This window comes from Equus caballus, chromosome 16 (genome assembly GCF_041296265.1).
Source record: "Equus caballus isolate H_3958 breed thoroughbred chromosome 16, TB-T2T, whole genome shotgun sequence".
In the NCBI taxonomy this organism is placed as follows: Eukaryota; Metazoa; Chordata; class Mammalia; order Perissodactyla; family Equidae; genus Equus; species Equus caballus.
In genome coordinates, this window is record NC_091699.1 from 59,270,868 (window position 1) to 59,287,432 (window position 16,565).

At 36.0% G+C, this 16,565-nt stretch overlaps 1 protein-coding gene across 10 annotated transcripts in view; it reads right to left on the reverse strand.

Moving 5' to 3' along the window:
* The window catches only part of GOLGA4 (golgin A4), a 128,321-nt gene that overhangs the window by 90,911 nt on the left and 20,845 nt on the right, over nt 1-16,565 (reverse strand). For 4 of the 10 annotated variants that reach the window (XM_014731792.3, XM_014731791.3, XM_070237991.1 and 1 more), the window contains exons 3-4: nt 10,395-10,460; nt 403-717 (exon numbers count right to left, since the gene is read on the reverse strand). In XM_014731792.3, the coding sequence (XP_014587278.2) occupies nt 403-717; nt 10,395-10,460 (381 nt within the window). Of the gene's footprint in view, nt 1-402; nt 718-10,394; nt 10,461-14,319; nt 14,419-16,565 lie in introns of all 10 variants that reach the window. The other 6 variants (XM_014731788.3, XM_014731787.3, XM_014731789.3 and 3 more) reach the window with 2 other exon arrangements.

The window sequence follows — 16,565 nt, forward strand, 5'->3', positions numbered from 1 at the left end:
CAGTAATAATGGGAATTTGGTTGGCAGAAAGTGGTCATTTTGGAGCCACAGCACTTAGAAGATGAACAAGGGACGGGATTTGAGGAGAAAAGACAGTGAAGCCTGTACTGGGTGTCCAAGAGACCTTGGAGAGAGGAGCTGGGAAAGGAAAGGGGCAAAGAATGTGAGAACCAGAAGGCTACAGATAACAATCTTCTCCAAAACTACTAAGAATCTTGTCAAGGGTCTCTGTGACACTGATATTCTTTAAATACATATTACCACAGATTACCCACCATTAGTAACCAACCTATCTAGGGAATCAACAGTTTACCCAACCACAGGAGTAAAAGCCATAAAGTAGTATGAATTAGAGAACAAAGGGAAGAAGTTTTCATGTAGGCAAAAAAGTCATGATCTTACCTCAGAACATTTGCCTTTGTAGCTATTCAATCTTCGTTCCATTCTTCGCAACCACTGAATCAACTGTTCTTTGTTGAGACTGTCTAAATTCCCCAGTGAGTCTTCAGCCTCGCTCTCCATATCAGAGGGTGGATCAAAGGTGGCAGCAGAAGAGTCTAGGTCAAGTCGATTCAGGGACTCTCTGGAAGATGTTCGTACCAAGGACTCTTTAGAAGAAGATCGGAATAGAGATTCCTTTATTGGACTTCGAAACAAAGATTCCATGGAAGGCACCCGGAGCTGGAGCTTCTGTGCAAAAGACTGTGTGTCACCTGACTGCAACCAAAACCCAACAGAACATTTGGGTTAAAATACATATTTAGATTTCTATTATTCCCTATTAAAAGCAATAATCTATTAAAAGCTCTAATAAATTTAATTTATATTCCTGACATTTTACATAATACATTGTTTGCTGAAAAACAAGAGACACCTGGTTATTTCTGAAAAAGCTCTGCACCCGAAGTCAGAGGACAGGGGTGTAGGTCCCAGGTCTGTCACCAAGCAGTGGAATGAGCTTCATTGAGTCACTTCCCTTCATTTTGCACATCTGTAAAAAAGAAGGAATCTCCTTCCCAGCTGATCTCACAGGCATGCTGTGAGGACTCGTCCACTAAACCGTAAGATCCTTGGAGGCAGTGACCATCTGTATCACCTGTATATCCCCACTGCCTAAAATATGGGTATATACTGTAAAGTGTGAAGTGTGTGGCTGAAATCAAACAGGCTTTATCTGGAGTCTTTATGGAGGCGCTGATTCCTGATCACTCTTCTCAACAAAAGACGGGAATGGAGGTAGAGGGAGGGTAATGTGTAACAAGCCCATTTTGTTCAATAAGAGAATGCCAGGCAGAGCTGACTGGTGACATCTAACTCGGCTCTACTTACCATTCTGTCTACTGGGACTAAAAATAGCATTAAAAAATCACGGAGGACAGTTGAAAAGTCCGAGCTAGAGACCCTCTGCATAGATCAGTAAGTCCCATGTTACTGATAAGCAAGAGCCGCTGTTCTCTTAATTTGAATAACGCATTAATCTGAATAATAACAATGAAATATAACTTAATTCAACAAACTGTTCTAAGCTGTATTATTTTGTTCCAGTAGTCAGTATTTAACTTGCACTAATGAGAATGAGTTTTAGGAAGTATCTTTTGATTTAAAGTACAGTCATACATTGCTTAACAACAGGGATACGTTCTGAGAAATGTGTCGTTAGGTGATTTCATCATTGTGTGAACATCGTAGAGTGTACTTACACAAACCTAAATGGTATAGCCTACTACACACCTAGGCAATATGGTACTAATTTTTTTTAATTATTTTATTGAGGTCATATTGGTTTAAACACTGTAAATTTCACGTGTACATTATCTTTCAGTTTTTGTGTAGACTGCATCGTGTTCACCACCAACAGTCTAGTTTTCCCGTCACCATACATACGTGCCCCTTCATATTATGGTACTAATCTTATGGGACCACCATCATATATGTGGTCCATCGTTAACCAAAATGTCATTATGCAGTGCATGACTATAATTAATATACTTTCCAGTTTACATGTGTTTATACAAACACGTGTAGAACCAGGTCATTAAGGACAAACACCAAAAGTTAACAGTGAGTGGTTCTGAGTGGTAAGATTTTAGGTGATTTTTATTTTCACTTTTATATTTTCCTGTTCTTTCTATTTTTCTTCATAATGTACAAGTTTTACCTTTATATTGCAGGAGTGGAGAAGGCATAAAGGAAGAGGCGGGACCTTCATGCTCAAAAACTTTAAGAACCGCTTTACTGATATTCCATTACCAGTCACTTATGACCCATGCAAAAAATATTTTTACTTATGACCCATGTATTTCTGTTCATACAATCTTCTTGTAAATTGCCCTAGGACAAACAAGTGAAGCAAGTTTGAGTAACACCAGAAATAGTTGTTATTTTAGGGTGAGCCAGAAGAAGCTAATGAACGATGTCAAAGACACATATTTGCAGAAGGTAACAAGCTTAATAACTGCCACATCTACTATGTTTAGGAGTAACATGTTTGAGTATAGTGATTCAGCCTGTAGGCTGTCTAGTAAGGCTGCCTAAGTTCAAATCCTGACTCCAGCACTATGTTCTACATGACCTTAACCAAGTTGCTTAACCTCATTAGTCTTGTTTCCCCCTCTGCAAAACAGAGATGATAAAAATAATAATGATGCTGATGATAATAGTAATACCACCCACTTGATATGGATACCACAAGGACTGAATGAGTTAATACATGCAAAGTGCTTACAATGTAGCAAATACTCAATAAACATTAACAATATCATTATTAGAGAAAGGAGAATAAAAGAAAACACAAAAACAAACTTATAAATAAGAATGTCATATACAAGCTTACGTGGCAGACTCTTCTAGTTATACGATACAGGAACTAAGAGCACAGGCTATGAAGCCAGACTTCTTGGGCTCAAGTCTTACTTCTACCATTTACTAGCAATAGACCTTGGGCAATTTACTTAGCCTCTCTGTGCCTCTGAGTGTGGCTGTGAGGAGCAATACATTAATACACATGAAGTACTTAGAACCATGACCGGCCCAAGGTAAACTATTAATAAATACTGGCTAATCACTCAATATCCAATCTTCCCTTCTTGCTTTCCACCAGACCCCAGTTTTGTTCAGTGTAACAAAACATCCAGGTAAAAACATTCACCTTCCCAAATACAAATGAACGCCATCATGAGATACTACCATACATCCACCAGAATGACTAAAACAATGAAAATACCAAGTACTGGTGAGGATATGATGCAATCCACTTTGAAAAACTGTTGGTATTTACTAAAAGTAAACACAAACACGCCTTCTGAACCACCAATTTCACTACTAAGTATATACCCAAAACAAATGTGTAAATATGTTCAACAAAAGATATAAACTAGACAGTTCATAGCGGCATTATTCAAAATAGTCCCAAACTTGAAACTGCTATTGATATCTATCAATAAAAGAATGGATAAATAAATTGTAGTGTGTTCACCAATGGAATATTAGACAGCAATGAGAATGAATGATTTACAACCACAAGCAAGAATACAGATGAATCTCAGACAACTGAGCAAAATAAGCCAGAGACAAACAAGTACCCACTTTTGATTCCATTTACATAAAGTTCAAAAGCAGGCAAAATTAACCTATAGTGTTAGAAGCCAGGATAGTGGTTACCCTTGGCAGTAAGAGGAGGGAATGGAAGGGAGCACAAGGGCTTCTGGGTGCTGGTAATTTCTTTCTCAATTTGGGGTGCTGGTTACAAAGGTGTATTTGGTTTGTGAAAATTCAGAAAACTGTATAATGAATATATCATACTTTTCTGTGTGTGTGTATATATATATATATGTTATACTGTGACATATCATATTACATTATATTGCATTTCAATTAAAGAGGTTCTTCTAATTAGCATTTCCCAGGCTCTATTTCAGCCAGGAGTCGGCCATGTGACTAAATTCAGCCAATAATGTACATTATAAGTTAAAATCTACAGGATGGAACCTTCTAGAAGAGATATAATTTTCCTGATAAAAAGGAATATGCCTTTTGTCCTTGTCTTCAGTCGTTCCTCCTGTCGAGAAGGGAAATGTAATTCTTAGAGGCCAGCTTGTAATTGTGAGGGTGAAAGGCAGCAGTGAGAATGGGGAAGGGAAGGGGAGTGGGGATACAAGAAGCTAAAGGGAGAAGGATCCTTAACAAATGTTTATCTCTAGACCTTCTGACGGGTGGAAAACTAAACTCCTGCTGGCATCAACTGTTATCAGGTTTCTGGTACCACAGACATTCACTGATTTATAACTCATTCTTTAAAAAACTGATGGGGGTTAGAGAAGGAGAAATGTATTAAGTAGAAATAAACTAACACATCAGAGTTACCTTTAACTCTTTTCTGTCTCCCCATTTTACCTTGTTTTTAATCCCTCCTTTTTATTTCCCCAACTCTGTTCTTGTTCAGACCTTTACTCTCCATCAGCTGGATATCTGCAGCAGCCTTCTGTTCTCTTGCCTCAAATCTCTTATCTACCAATCTGCCCCTGTCACACTGTCACCAGGATTGCCTTCCTAAAACATAATTCAGATCATTTCATTCCAATTCTTAAATTGGACTCCCATTTAATATAAAGTTCAAAATCCTTGGCTTATATTCAAGGTTCCAACTTCCCACAACCCATTTCTCTGTAAATTCACCCTTCTGTGCATCAAAAACTTAAGTCGTAATAGACAACTTCCTGTTCCCTGAACAAATGCATTGCTGTGTGCCTCTGCACCACTGCCTATACTTTTTCTGCATACGGGACTCGAGACATCCTTCAAAAAACAGCTCTTCCAGGAAACCACAGATCTCACCCATCAGAAATAAACTTTCTTTACGGCCTAAGCACTTTACCAGGACCACTACTGAAGTCCTTATTGCATTCTGATTCACCATTAGCTACTGACATGCTGCAACAAAAACTGAATTGTTTATGCCCCAGAATAATGAGAGACAACATAGCACACTGGTTAAGAACACAGACTCTGAATCAAACTCTCTGATTCGAATCTCAGCTTTACCACTTACTAACTGTAAGACTTCTGTGTTTCAATTCCCTCATCTGTAAATGGAAATAATAGTACTTCCCTAGTAGGACTGTTATGATGATTTAACCAGTGAAAATGTTTAAAATACTTAAAATAGTGTCTTATATGTAGTAAGCACCAAATAAGTTTTCCTATCATTACATCTGCTGCAAACACACCCCCCCACTCCAGACTGTATGCTCTTTTAGAACAGGATCTACACTCTCTCTCTCCGTAGCCATGCCACAGTTCTTTCCACAAGGTAAGTACTTCTTACAAATTTGTTCAGCTAAACCTTAACCTGGCAATATGATGATGATGATCCAATGAGAGTTATTTAGACACTCAACGCGTGGTCAAAAGGATATGTATCAAAATACATCATTTTATCTATACAGCATGTTATTCTAGAAATCATCAAATAGTATATAATCAATAACACTAAAAAGCAAAAAGGAAGAAATGAAAACATACACGCACAAGATGATTTTGGCAATAATGTTCATAGTAGTTTTATTCATAATAGCCGAAAACTGGAAACAGCCCACGTGTCCATTAACATGTGAATAAACTATAGAATACTCATTCAAAAGAATCCTACTCAGCAACAAAAAGGAACAAACTACTGATAACCACAACAAACATGGATGAAATTTCAAAAACATGCTGAATGAAGGAAGGCTTCCACAAAAGAGTACATACTCTATGAGACCACTTATATAAAGTTCCAAAACAAGCAGAACTAATCTATGGTATGGTAGAAAAAAATTAACAGTTTGTCTCTGGGAGGGAGGGCCATAAGGGAACTTTCTGGGATGTTGATAATGTTCTATAATCTCTGTATGGGTTTGGCATACACATTTGTCAAAACTCAGTCAATGTCCACGAAGTTTGTATATTTCATTTTATGTAAAATTTACCTCAAAAAAGAAAATACAAATACTGAACTCTAGCTAATGATACACATGCTGAAACATTAGGGGGGAAGGGTACTGTGGCCTGCAACTTATCCTGCAATGCGTCAAAAAAGTAAACGGATAGAGGAATGTATAGATGGACAAATTTGTGATAAAGTGTGATAAAGCAAAGACAGCAAAGTATCAATGATAGAATCTAGGTGGTGGGTATACAAGTATTCACTTTAAAGTTCTTTCAACTTGTCTGTAGTTTGAAATTTTTCGTAATGAATTGTTGAAAATAAAAGAAAAGGGAGCAGTATTCAAAAAACAGCAACAAAAAATTCAAAATTCAATTTTTTTTTAAAGATTTTATTTTTCCTTTTTCTCCCGAAAAGCCCCCCGGTACATAGTTGTATATTTTTAGTTGTGGGTCCTTCCAGTTGTGGCATATGGGACACCACCTCAGTGCAGCCCAATGAGCGGTGTCAGTGTGGCCCGATGAGCAGTGCCACGTCTGTGCCCAGGATCCGAACCAGCAAAACCCCGGGGTGCTCGAACTTAACCACTCGGCCATGGGGCCCGCCTCCGTAAAATTCAATTTTAATACTATAATTTCTCTTATATTAAAAATTTCATAAGCGATTTTCAAAACAAGAACTTTCCCCATAATTAAGGAAAACAATAACAGCATAAGAGAACAGACATTTTTTAGCCTGTTAAAAAAAAATTTTATTAAATGAATTTTTTATTGCAGTAACATTGGTTCATAACATTATATAAATTTCAGGTGTACATCTTTATATTTCAATTTCTTTGTAGATTACATCACCTTCACCATCCAAAGACTAATTACAATCTATCTCCACCACACACGTGCCTAATCACCCCTTTCACCCTCCTCACTCCCCTCTTCCCCTCTGGTAACCACCATTCGAATCTCTGTTTCTGTGTGTTTGTTTGTTGTTGTTTTTATCTGTTACTTATGAGTGAGATCATACAGCATTTGACTTTCTCCTTCTGATTTATTTCACCCAGCATAATACCTTCAAGGTCCATCCATGTTGTCACAAATGGCCAGATTTCATCACTTTTTATGGCTGAGTAGTATTCCATTGTGTACATATAACACATCTTATTTATCCATTCGTCCCTTGATGGGCACCTAGGTTGCTTCCAAGTCTTGGCTATTGTGAATAATGCTGCAATGAACATAGGGGTGCATCTATCTTTACTCATTAGTGTTTTCATGTTCTTTGGATAAATACCCAGCAGTGGAATAGCTGGGTCATATGGTAGTTCTATTCTTAATTTGTTTAGGAATCTCCATACTGTTTTCCATACTGGCTGCACCAGTTTGCACTCCCACCAGCAGTGTATCAGAGTTCTCTTTTCTTCACATCCTCTCCAATACTTGCTATTTCTTGTCTTGTCAAGTATACCCTTTCTGACAGGAGTGAAGTGATAACTCATTGTAGTTTTGATTTGCATTTCCCTGATAGTTAATGATCTTTTCATGCGCCTGCCTGCCATCTGCATATCTTCTTTGGAGAAATGTCTGTTCAGATCTTTTGCCCATTTTTCAATTGCATTGTTAGGGTTTTTTTTGAGATGTATGAGTTCTTTATATATTTGGGATATTAACCCCTTGTCAGATACATGGTTTGCAAATTTCTTCTTCCAATTGTTAGGTCTTTGTTTTGTTCATGATTTCCTTTGCTGTGCAGAAGCTTTTTACTTTGATGCAGTCCCATTTGTTTATTTTTTCTACTGTTTCCCTTGCCCAGTTAGACATAGTATTTGAAAATATGCTGCTAAGACCAATGTCGAAGAGCATACTGCCCATGTTTTCTTCTAGAAGTTTCGTGGTTTCAGGTCTTACATTCAGTCTTTAATCCATTTTGAGTTAATTTTTGCATATGTTGTAAGATAATGGTCTGCTTTCATTCTTTTGCATGTGGCTGTCCAGTTTTCCCAACACCACTTATTGAAGAGACTTTCCTTTCTCCACTGTATGTTCTTGGCTCCCTTGTCAAGAATTAGCTGACCATAGATGTGTGGGTTTATTTCTGGGTTCTTGATTCTGTTCCATTGGTCTGTGGGTCTGTTTCTGTGCAGTACCATGCTGTTTTGGTTACTATAGCTTTGTAGTATATTTTGAAATCAGGGAAGTGATATCTCCAGCTTTATGAGAATGGTCATTTAAAACCCTATGTTTGCTCTACTAAATTTGATGACATTCACGTCTCATTTTGTTTTAATAGCATATAAATTCAACAGAGGCAATACATGGCAAAAAATGACAGCCAGATAGACTGATGTTTTGTGTCTATCTATGATAATCCCACAGCACTATCAATAAGTAGCCACTGGTCCTTGGGCAAAAAATTTAAGATTTCATGCCTGATATTTCACCTATACAATAAGAGAGTTAACACCAGAGCCTAGATTCGTCCTAAACTGCTAAAATACTAAAACTATGAAGCAATAAAACTATTTTACAGTTTCTCAGATAAAGATAAATGCTCAAATATGCCTACTTTGCGAAATGTATTTTTCCTTATTACATGGTGGCATATATTAATTTTTTCAAATATTTTGTTTTATAAGTCTGCCTGAGGTAAAATGTCAGCTAGCTGCATTCTTTCAGACATGGATGAAGAATCATTTTGATTAGATGAATTTTATGAACAGCATTAAACAATTTCAAAGGGAGCTGTATTTAACAGAACTTTTTTTGAAATAGATACTTTTCTGCCTTATTAAATAAGGACAATGGAGTAATCCTTTTTAATGGATTACAATCATTACACTGTGTGCCAAAATCTATTGATTTACATAGGATGTTCTACCGAGTAATAAGGGGGTCACAGGCAGCTATGCTTCATGAACTCTTGGGCCTGCTTTTTACCATCTCTTCTACCTTGATGTCAACTCTGATTTCCTGCAGCTGTGAGGAAGCCCAACCATAGCAAGCATTCTACCCTCTTCATGGATATACATTGTTCCTAATTTGCTAAGAACAACCAACAACCAACTTGTCAGAAATGTGTAAACAGGCTGAGTGAAGACATGTCCTTGTTATGAGAATTAAATGAGATTTTATATATATAAAATGCTGAACAGTGCCTGACATACAGTAAACACTCAATAAATATTATTTTTTTATTTGGGGGAAAAATATTTGTATTTTTTTAAAGAAAGTTCAAAGCCTTTAGTGGGCTTACTTCCTGAATATCATACACGTTCATTCTTCACCTTAACTATATTTTTTTAAAGAAAGTTCAAAGCCTTTAGTGAGCTTACTTCCTGAGTATCACACATGTTCATTCTTCACCTTAACTAAAACTTAAATCTCTCCTGAATTTGTTATAAAGCTGGTTATCATTCGTTCTAGTTTTTGCATTCATGACTGTATTTAGTCTTTCTGGATTATTCTCTAAGAGAAGAAAATAAGGATTCCAAATAATATTCTTTAATAATATTCCTTAAAGATCACTAGATCTGTCCAGTACCATTTAGATCGATGCCTCCCAATATTTTATCCCTACCTCATGGCACTTATGAGAAATGATGTATTTGTAGTCAACTTCGGATTAATTGAGGATGCTGCTCAAGGCCAGAGTCAACAGGTCCAGGGACTTGGACTATGCCCAGAACCTGGCCAGCCTCCCTGAAAGGAACGAGGATCTCAACTCACAGGTAACCTGTTTATAGAGTCCAGGAAGCTATAATTTATACATTTGCTAAACAATACTTGAGAATGTTTGGTCTACGAAATTTAGTTCATAAATCATTTAGCTCATAAATTGTCTACATTCATGCTCCAGGTTCACAGAATTAGAAATGTTATTATCTACATTAGAGACTGCTGAGAATAGCTAGGTTAATAATAATAATCACTAAAGCCAAAGTAAACAAATGTTCATCTCAGACACTGCTACCATTATAATTTTTTTAATGAATTTTTTTCTTTCTTTTTTGGAAGGAGTCAAAAGAATGTCACTTGAGCCCCACTCTACAAATAGCTTTTTTAAATCAAAGATAACCTAAATTCTCTAAATACTCGCCATTAGAGCAAATTTTAAAAGAAATTCCATTTCCTTCATATCCCCCTTCCAGATTATGTAACTCAACATGTCTTTCAATATGATCTCCTCCATAATCTTTTACAACTGTAAAGTCAGATTGCTTTTTTCCATAAAGTTTTCTCTTCACTGCCACTAATTTTTTAAATGAGCAATAATGGACTCTTACATGACCGGTGTATATACCTGAACCACTTTCATTTAAAATTTTTTCCAAGAAACCATCAACAAACTTGGATTTTCCATACACATTGTATCAAATGTTTGGACATCACCATTTCAATGTAAAGTCAATGCTAATAATATAGATTGACCAATACTCTAAAATGACTTGCTATTTTTCAAAATAATATTAATAACAGACCTGAGAAGTGTTTGGTTCACTTCCATTAACACTATCGGAAGATTTCGTGGCTTGGATAGACGCATTCTAAGGAAAAGAAAGAAACATTGTAAAGAAAAAGAACAGAAAATTAAAGTATTAAAACTGTTAAGAACAAAGGCCAAGTACCAAGACCTATTAGATACATTTATCTATTAAGTAAAATTAGTAATTGTTCATTTATTAGAATGTTTTCATGCAAGGCAAAAGTAGTATGATAAGTATTTTAGAAAATTCATTTTGCTGTGATACATATAACTAAATAGCAAAGATTAGTATGCAGCAAAATTTTATTTTAAGCTAATCACATACCTCTCCCCATTATAATGTCCTCCATTTTTCCCCCATGACAAAATTAACATCAGGGATTTAATAACAAAACTCATTCAAATAGAAAACCATCCAGAAAAAGAAGTATTGTCAATTGTTTCCTACAATCAAATAATACTCAAATTAAAGTTATTTGGGCTAAGCTCTGAAAAATATTTCGGTAACAAGAAATAAAAATGCTTCATTCATTTGAAGCCAGTAGTCTAAGTGAAATTATTACAATTGTCAGAAAAACTTATAATTAAAAAATATTTGCTTCCACATGTGAAATCTTTTTGTTTTGTTCTGTTGGAATGACAAATGCTCCAAGTTAAGCATTCTACTGATTACATCATGCTGGCATAGGCTCTATGGTTATGGATGAGATTCTTTGAGATTCAAAATTCTGTATTGCATTCATAATACACTAAGTGTCTAACTAAAACTAGAGCTACAGAAGTAGCTCATGATAAAATAACTGCCACGTTTTAAACACAAGCATTTGACAAAACACTGGCCACTATGTTTCAGTAACTTGGTAGTTAAACAGCACATCCCCCCTACACCTCTACAGCTGACCAAGAAAAGGTCAAATATCCGACCTTACTTATTCTTAAATATAAGTGGAGAAGGCACACAGTTTTCGCAAAAGTGTTCTCAAATTTTTGAACTCTCATTAGGTATCTGATACTAAGAAGTTATTAATTTTTAGGTGTGATAAATATGTTGTGGTTACGTATTTTTAGTCTTTATCTTTTAGAAATATGTATATACCAAAATATTAGATGGAATAAGATTTCTGAAATTTGCTTCAAATAATCCAAGAGAGATGGGTGGTAGCTACAGGTGCAGAGGAGGATGGTAGTGGCATAGTTAGGGAAGTGTAGGGGGATGGTTATAAAATAAGATGGCTACTAGTTATTAACTGTTGACACTGGAAAATAGATATTGGGAAAGGTGGGAGAATTCTTATACCCCTTTTACTACTATTTCCACTTTTGTAATATGTTTGAATATTTCCCTAAAAAAAAATTTAAATACCTTCTCCCTCTAATATAAAAAGAGTAATCAAATTTTATCGGTCTGAGACATTTCTTTAAAGTTACATAGAGGAGAGAGGTTGGGGGAACACAGGAATTAACTTTTATCTTCCTGTTCTCTGCCATTTCAAAGAATCAGAAGTTGCAGACATGGCATATATTTGTGTGGCATCAAAATTAATGTTTCCTGAAAACAAACATACTACACTACAAACTATAAAATAAAAAACACACCTTATAGAGATCAACAAGTCTCTCAGCCAGTCAATATACTAAAAAGGAATAAGAAGTTAAATTATGGAGACAGGAAATGAAAAGGCTCCATAAAATATTTATGTTAGAAAGAAAAGTGGCAAGAGAGGTCATATTCTATTTCAAGTAAATTACTTGACATATATGATTGTGGTCCATACTAATAAGCTACTCTACAATCATTTGAAATATCACCCTATCAAACAAACACAGCATAGCATTTAAAAACTTTCCCCCTTGCATATATATTTCAACTTCTGTGCTACACTATATATCTAAATAAATTCATGACAGCTAAGGAAAGTATTGGCCTACGTTACCCTGTAAATTTAAATTAGGAATCTAGAAGCAAAATTAGAGATTTTGTCACTATCTGTAACACCTTCTTCACTTCTGCCCAGCAAACTCCTATTTATCTTTCAACTTCCAAATGTCCCTTCTTTTATGAAGCTTCATATGGCTTGCCTGAAGGGCTAACACGTTCCCTATGCCTGTATTTTCTTCTATGAAGCCTTAATTCCTTTGTATTTTAAGTGTATGTTGACATCTTTTTCCCCATACTAAACTATAAACTCTTGGAGGGCAAGAACTCTGCATTTTCATCTTGGTCCCCAGGACCTCACATTTTGCCTGACTGGTAGTACAGGCTCAGTAAATGCTTGTTAAATCCTTATGCAGTTACTTCCTTCAGTGTTAGAAGACTTCTGAACGCGTTCTCCCAGAGAGAAACCTAGAGAATTAGCTCAACAAAATGTCAATACTCAACAGTCACCAATACCTTCTCCTGGAGACAATTCTTAGATAACAGGAAAACTCTTCTAAAGTGTATTTAATTTACAGGCACACACAGGTTCCCTGCCAGATTTGTCTTCAATTATGTTTTGCTCAATCTTTCAAGTATTTATTGACTGCTGAGCACTAAAAACATAGCAATTTTTAGAATTTGGGGTATAGAGATGCATTTTTTAAAAAACTGAATTAAGGAAAAGTCAGTGGCTGGTGAATCCATAATGTAATGAATGAGACACTCACTAAATTTCTATTCTACTATAGGTCATGCTGTGGTTTCCCTTTGTTACATGAGAGAAATAAGTTCTTATCTAAACAAAAATAACATTAATGAAGACTTTTAGCCTCCACTTTTAAATTATTATTATTTCACAACAAGATAGGTACTCAATATAAATTAATTTTATGTACTCATGGAAGTGGGTGGAGAAGCAGCTCTTCTTTTCTTTAAGTCTCTATTACTACTACATGAAGTGTAAAGCAATATCATTTTATGTTTCTAAGGTAAGTTGGTAAGTTATCTCTGAGACTCCTGCCTCCCTCTCAAACCAGTTTTGAAAAGAGTGAGGTGTTACTTATAGCCAGAACCAAAGAGAGATCACTTTCCCTCAGATCCAAGCTGAGGCATCACTAGAACTCTGAGCCGCTTTCCTCTCTAAAACCAAGTTTAGAACGTAATTTAGGATTTCTACTGATCATATGCAGACCAAGTCTTTACTGGCTGTATGGATTAAGTACAGAAATGTTCTAATTTCATCACCAGCTACTTAGTAAGTTAAACCAATTCTCAGTGGTTAAAAAAAGCTCAATCCTAGCTAGTTCAGTCAGTGTCCAATGTAACACCAAAAGCTATCCTTACTGGGCAAGCAAACATCTCTTAAGTTTTAATTTGCTAAATTAAGAACTTAAATACTTTAGGAAAAAAGTCCACTTTCCCAAAGTGAAGTTATATACGAGATTCAAAATTGTATGAATTCAGTCAGTTGAAAAATAATGAGATGATGATTTCCTTTCAGATGTTTAATACACAGAAGACTGGTACTCTCCCAAAACAAGATGCAATTATTTGTCACAGTGGAATCCATCTACCTACTCAATGTTGTTTAATTATAGATTTACATACAATGCATTTTTTCCTAAAAGTGTGAGTCATATCTCAAAATATTGGCCTCCTACCTACAGTAGAACAGAGATTTCTAGCAAGGCACACATTTTTTAGTTAATGAGCAAACGCTCCCTAGGGAGAAAACTTTAAGAGTTTAGACCACGAGAAGGTAGTCTTCACTACATTAATGAAAACAGTGTTATTTATTGCTGTTAAAAAGCTACCACAAAACACACCAGCCATCAGAATTCAGCAATTTACTCTCTGATTTTTTTAGAGCAGGGTTAGCAACAGGGCAGTGAAGATGCTTTAAGAGATGGTAAGTGACAAGCAACATGAGATTTGCTTCTAGAATTACCAAATTACTTTGCTTCCCCACAAAGGGAACGCAGAAAGCGGTGGAAGGACTCACCACACTGTCTGTCTGTGTTTTAGGCTGTTTGGAGGAATCCAAAGCAAAGATAGTATACTCAGAGAGAAAAGCAGGCTCTGCTATCATCCCGGCTAGTAGCTGTCTCATTCAGTGTAATAAGCAGAGGTATAAAAATAAAACAAATGATGAAAAACAAATCATAAGGGCATGTCGCAAAGTGTTCTCACCACACAGCATGCACAACACTATAATGGCCTTGCACCACCACTGCCACCACCACCACTGCCACCATCACTCCACCCATAGAAATAATAAGTTGCTTGGAAAGATCAGCAATGGAGACGAGTTGAGCTATTTAGGATCTCAAAGCCCAACTTTAAACAATTTGCTTATGGCATACAAATGATATATGCAACAGGCATCACAGCACCCAGCATGTCTGGCAATTTGGTCTAAGAGGCTATACCAGTAAGAACAGCACATAGTAAAGAGCACAAAGCCTTAGTATAATATAAATATTGAGCCATTCATTTTTATACATTCAAATAGATAGCATGGAAATTTATGGGGAGGATAAAACATACAAAACTTTAAATAATCATTTATTTGTACTTACATATAAAAATAGTTTTCTCCAGTATGCACAGAAGAAACTTTTGAAACTGAAACTTATAATAAGTTTTAAGGACAGCTTCTACTATACTAGTTCTTTTGATACATATTCTCTTCTGTGCCTAGTTTTCTTTCAGAAACTGTACACTATATACCAAAATACTAACAATCATGAATTAGATGTATAAGAAATTATAATTAAAATGAACCTGTTGATGGTGGAAGTTACACAAATACACACATGTGATAAAACTGCACAGAACTACACACACACAAGATGAGTGCATGTAAAACTGGTGAAATCTGAATGAGCTCCGTGGACATCACAGAGTTTACCAACATCAATTTCCTTGTGTTGATGGTGTACTATAGCTATACAAGATGTTACCTTTGGTAAACTGAGCAAAGGGGACATGGGGCTTCCCTAAAAAAATTTTGTAAATTCCTGTGAATCTATGATTATTTCAAAATAACAACTTTAAGAAATGAAACTTTTGAAGCATTAACTTAGTAGTTAATGTATGTTATTGTATTATATATAAATAATATAATAAAGAACTTATATCAGAAAATAAATGTCTGCAAAAGCTTAAGAACTTACACTTTTCATCTTTGTACTGTAGAGTTATGGATACTAACTAGAGCCTTCACTAACTCTTCACCTGGCCCTACATTAGAGACCATCCTATAGCTAGGACATACTTCAAGCGTTTCTGTTATGTTAATAACATGTACTCCTTGGGTAGGATTCAAGAACTGACTTTACACTAAATCTTAAAATTTAGTATTGGTAGTGTACTAAAATATACTAGATGCCTGTCTGGCTCTAGGGAATCATCCTATCCAAGTTTCTACTCTTGTTGAAAATCTTACTCTCCTGGGAACTCAGAAAGGTCACCCGTTGAATGGAAGTTATTTTAAGTTAAACCCTATAAAAATCCACTCTTCTCAGGCTTTCAGAGTTAATTTTTCAAATGAAGTCACTCTTGCCCACACAAGGAAATAATTTAAAATTTCACAGTTAAGAGTATATTTGAAATTTTAAGAGAAAGACACAAAAGCTGATACCCAGTATAGAAAAACACATTGACCGAACATTTCAAAAGAAGACGCTACCAACTAACAATTTACACTCTGGCCCCTAGCCCAACTGAAAGCAATGTATATCAAAATTAGTTTCCATTGACGGCTACCTCAAAGCCTAAGGAGCAGGGCTGGCCCTGTAGCCAAGTGGTTAAGTTCGCACGCTTTGCTTCGGTGGGCCAGGGTTTCACTGGTTCGGATCCTGGGCACAGACATGACACCACTCATCAGGCCACGCTGAGGTGGCATCCCACACAGCACAACCAGAGGGATCTACAACTAGAACATACATCTATGTACTGGGGGGCTTTGGGGAGAAGTAGAAGAAGAGGGGGGAAAAAAAAGAAGATCGGCAACAGATGTTAGCTCAGGTGCCAATCTTTAAAAAATAAAAAAGTCTAAGGAGCCTTTCTCTCCATTTATCCTTGTCATTTGCTTCTTATGCCTGTGAAAGTCTCCCAAGAATCACTTCTCAGATATTCTTAACAAAATTCTATCTCAACTCAATCTCTTTCAAACTGTTCAAATTCTAATCCAAGTCTGCTAAGAATTTAACTCACCCCTTCTGTGTGGTCCCTCACTGAAGCCAT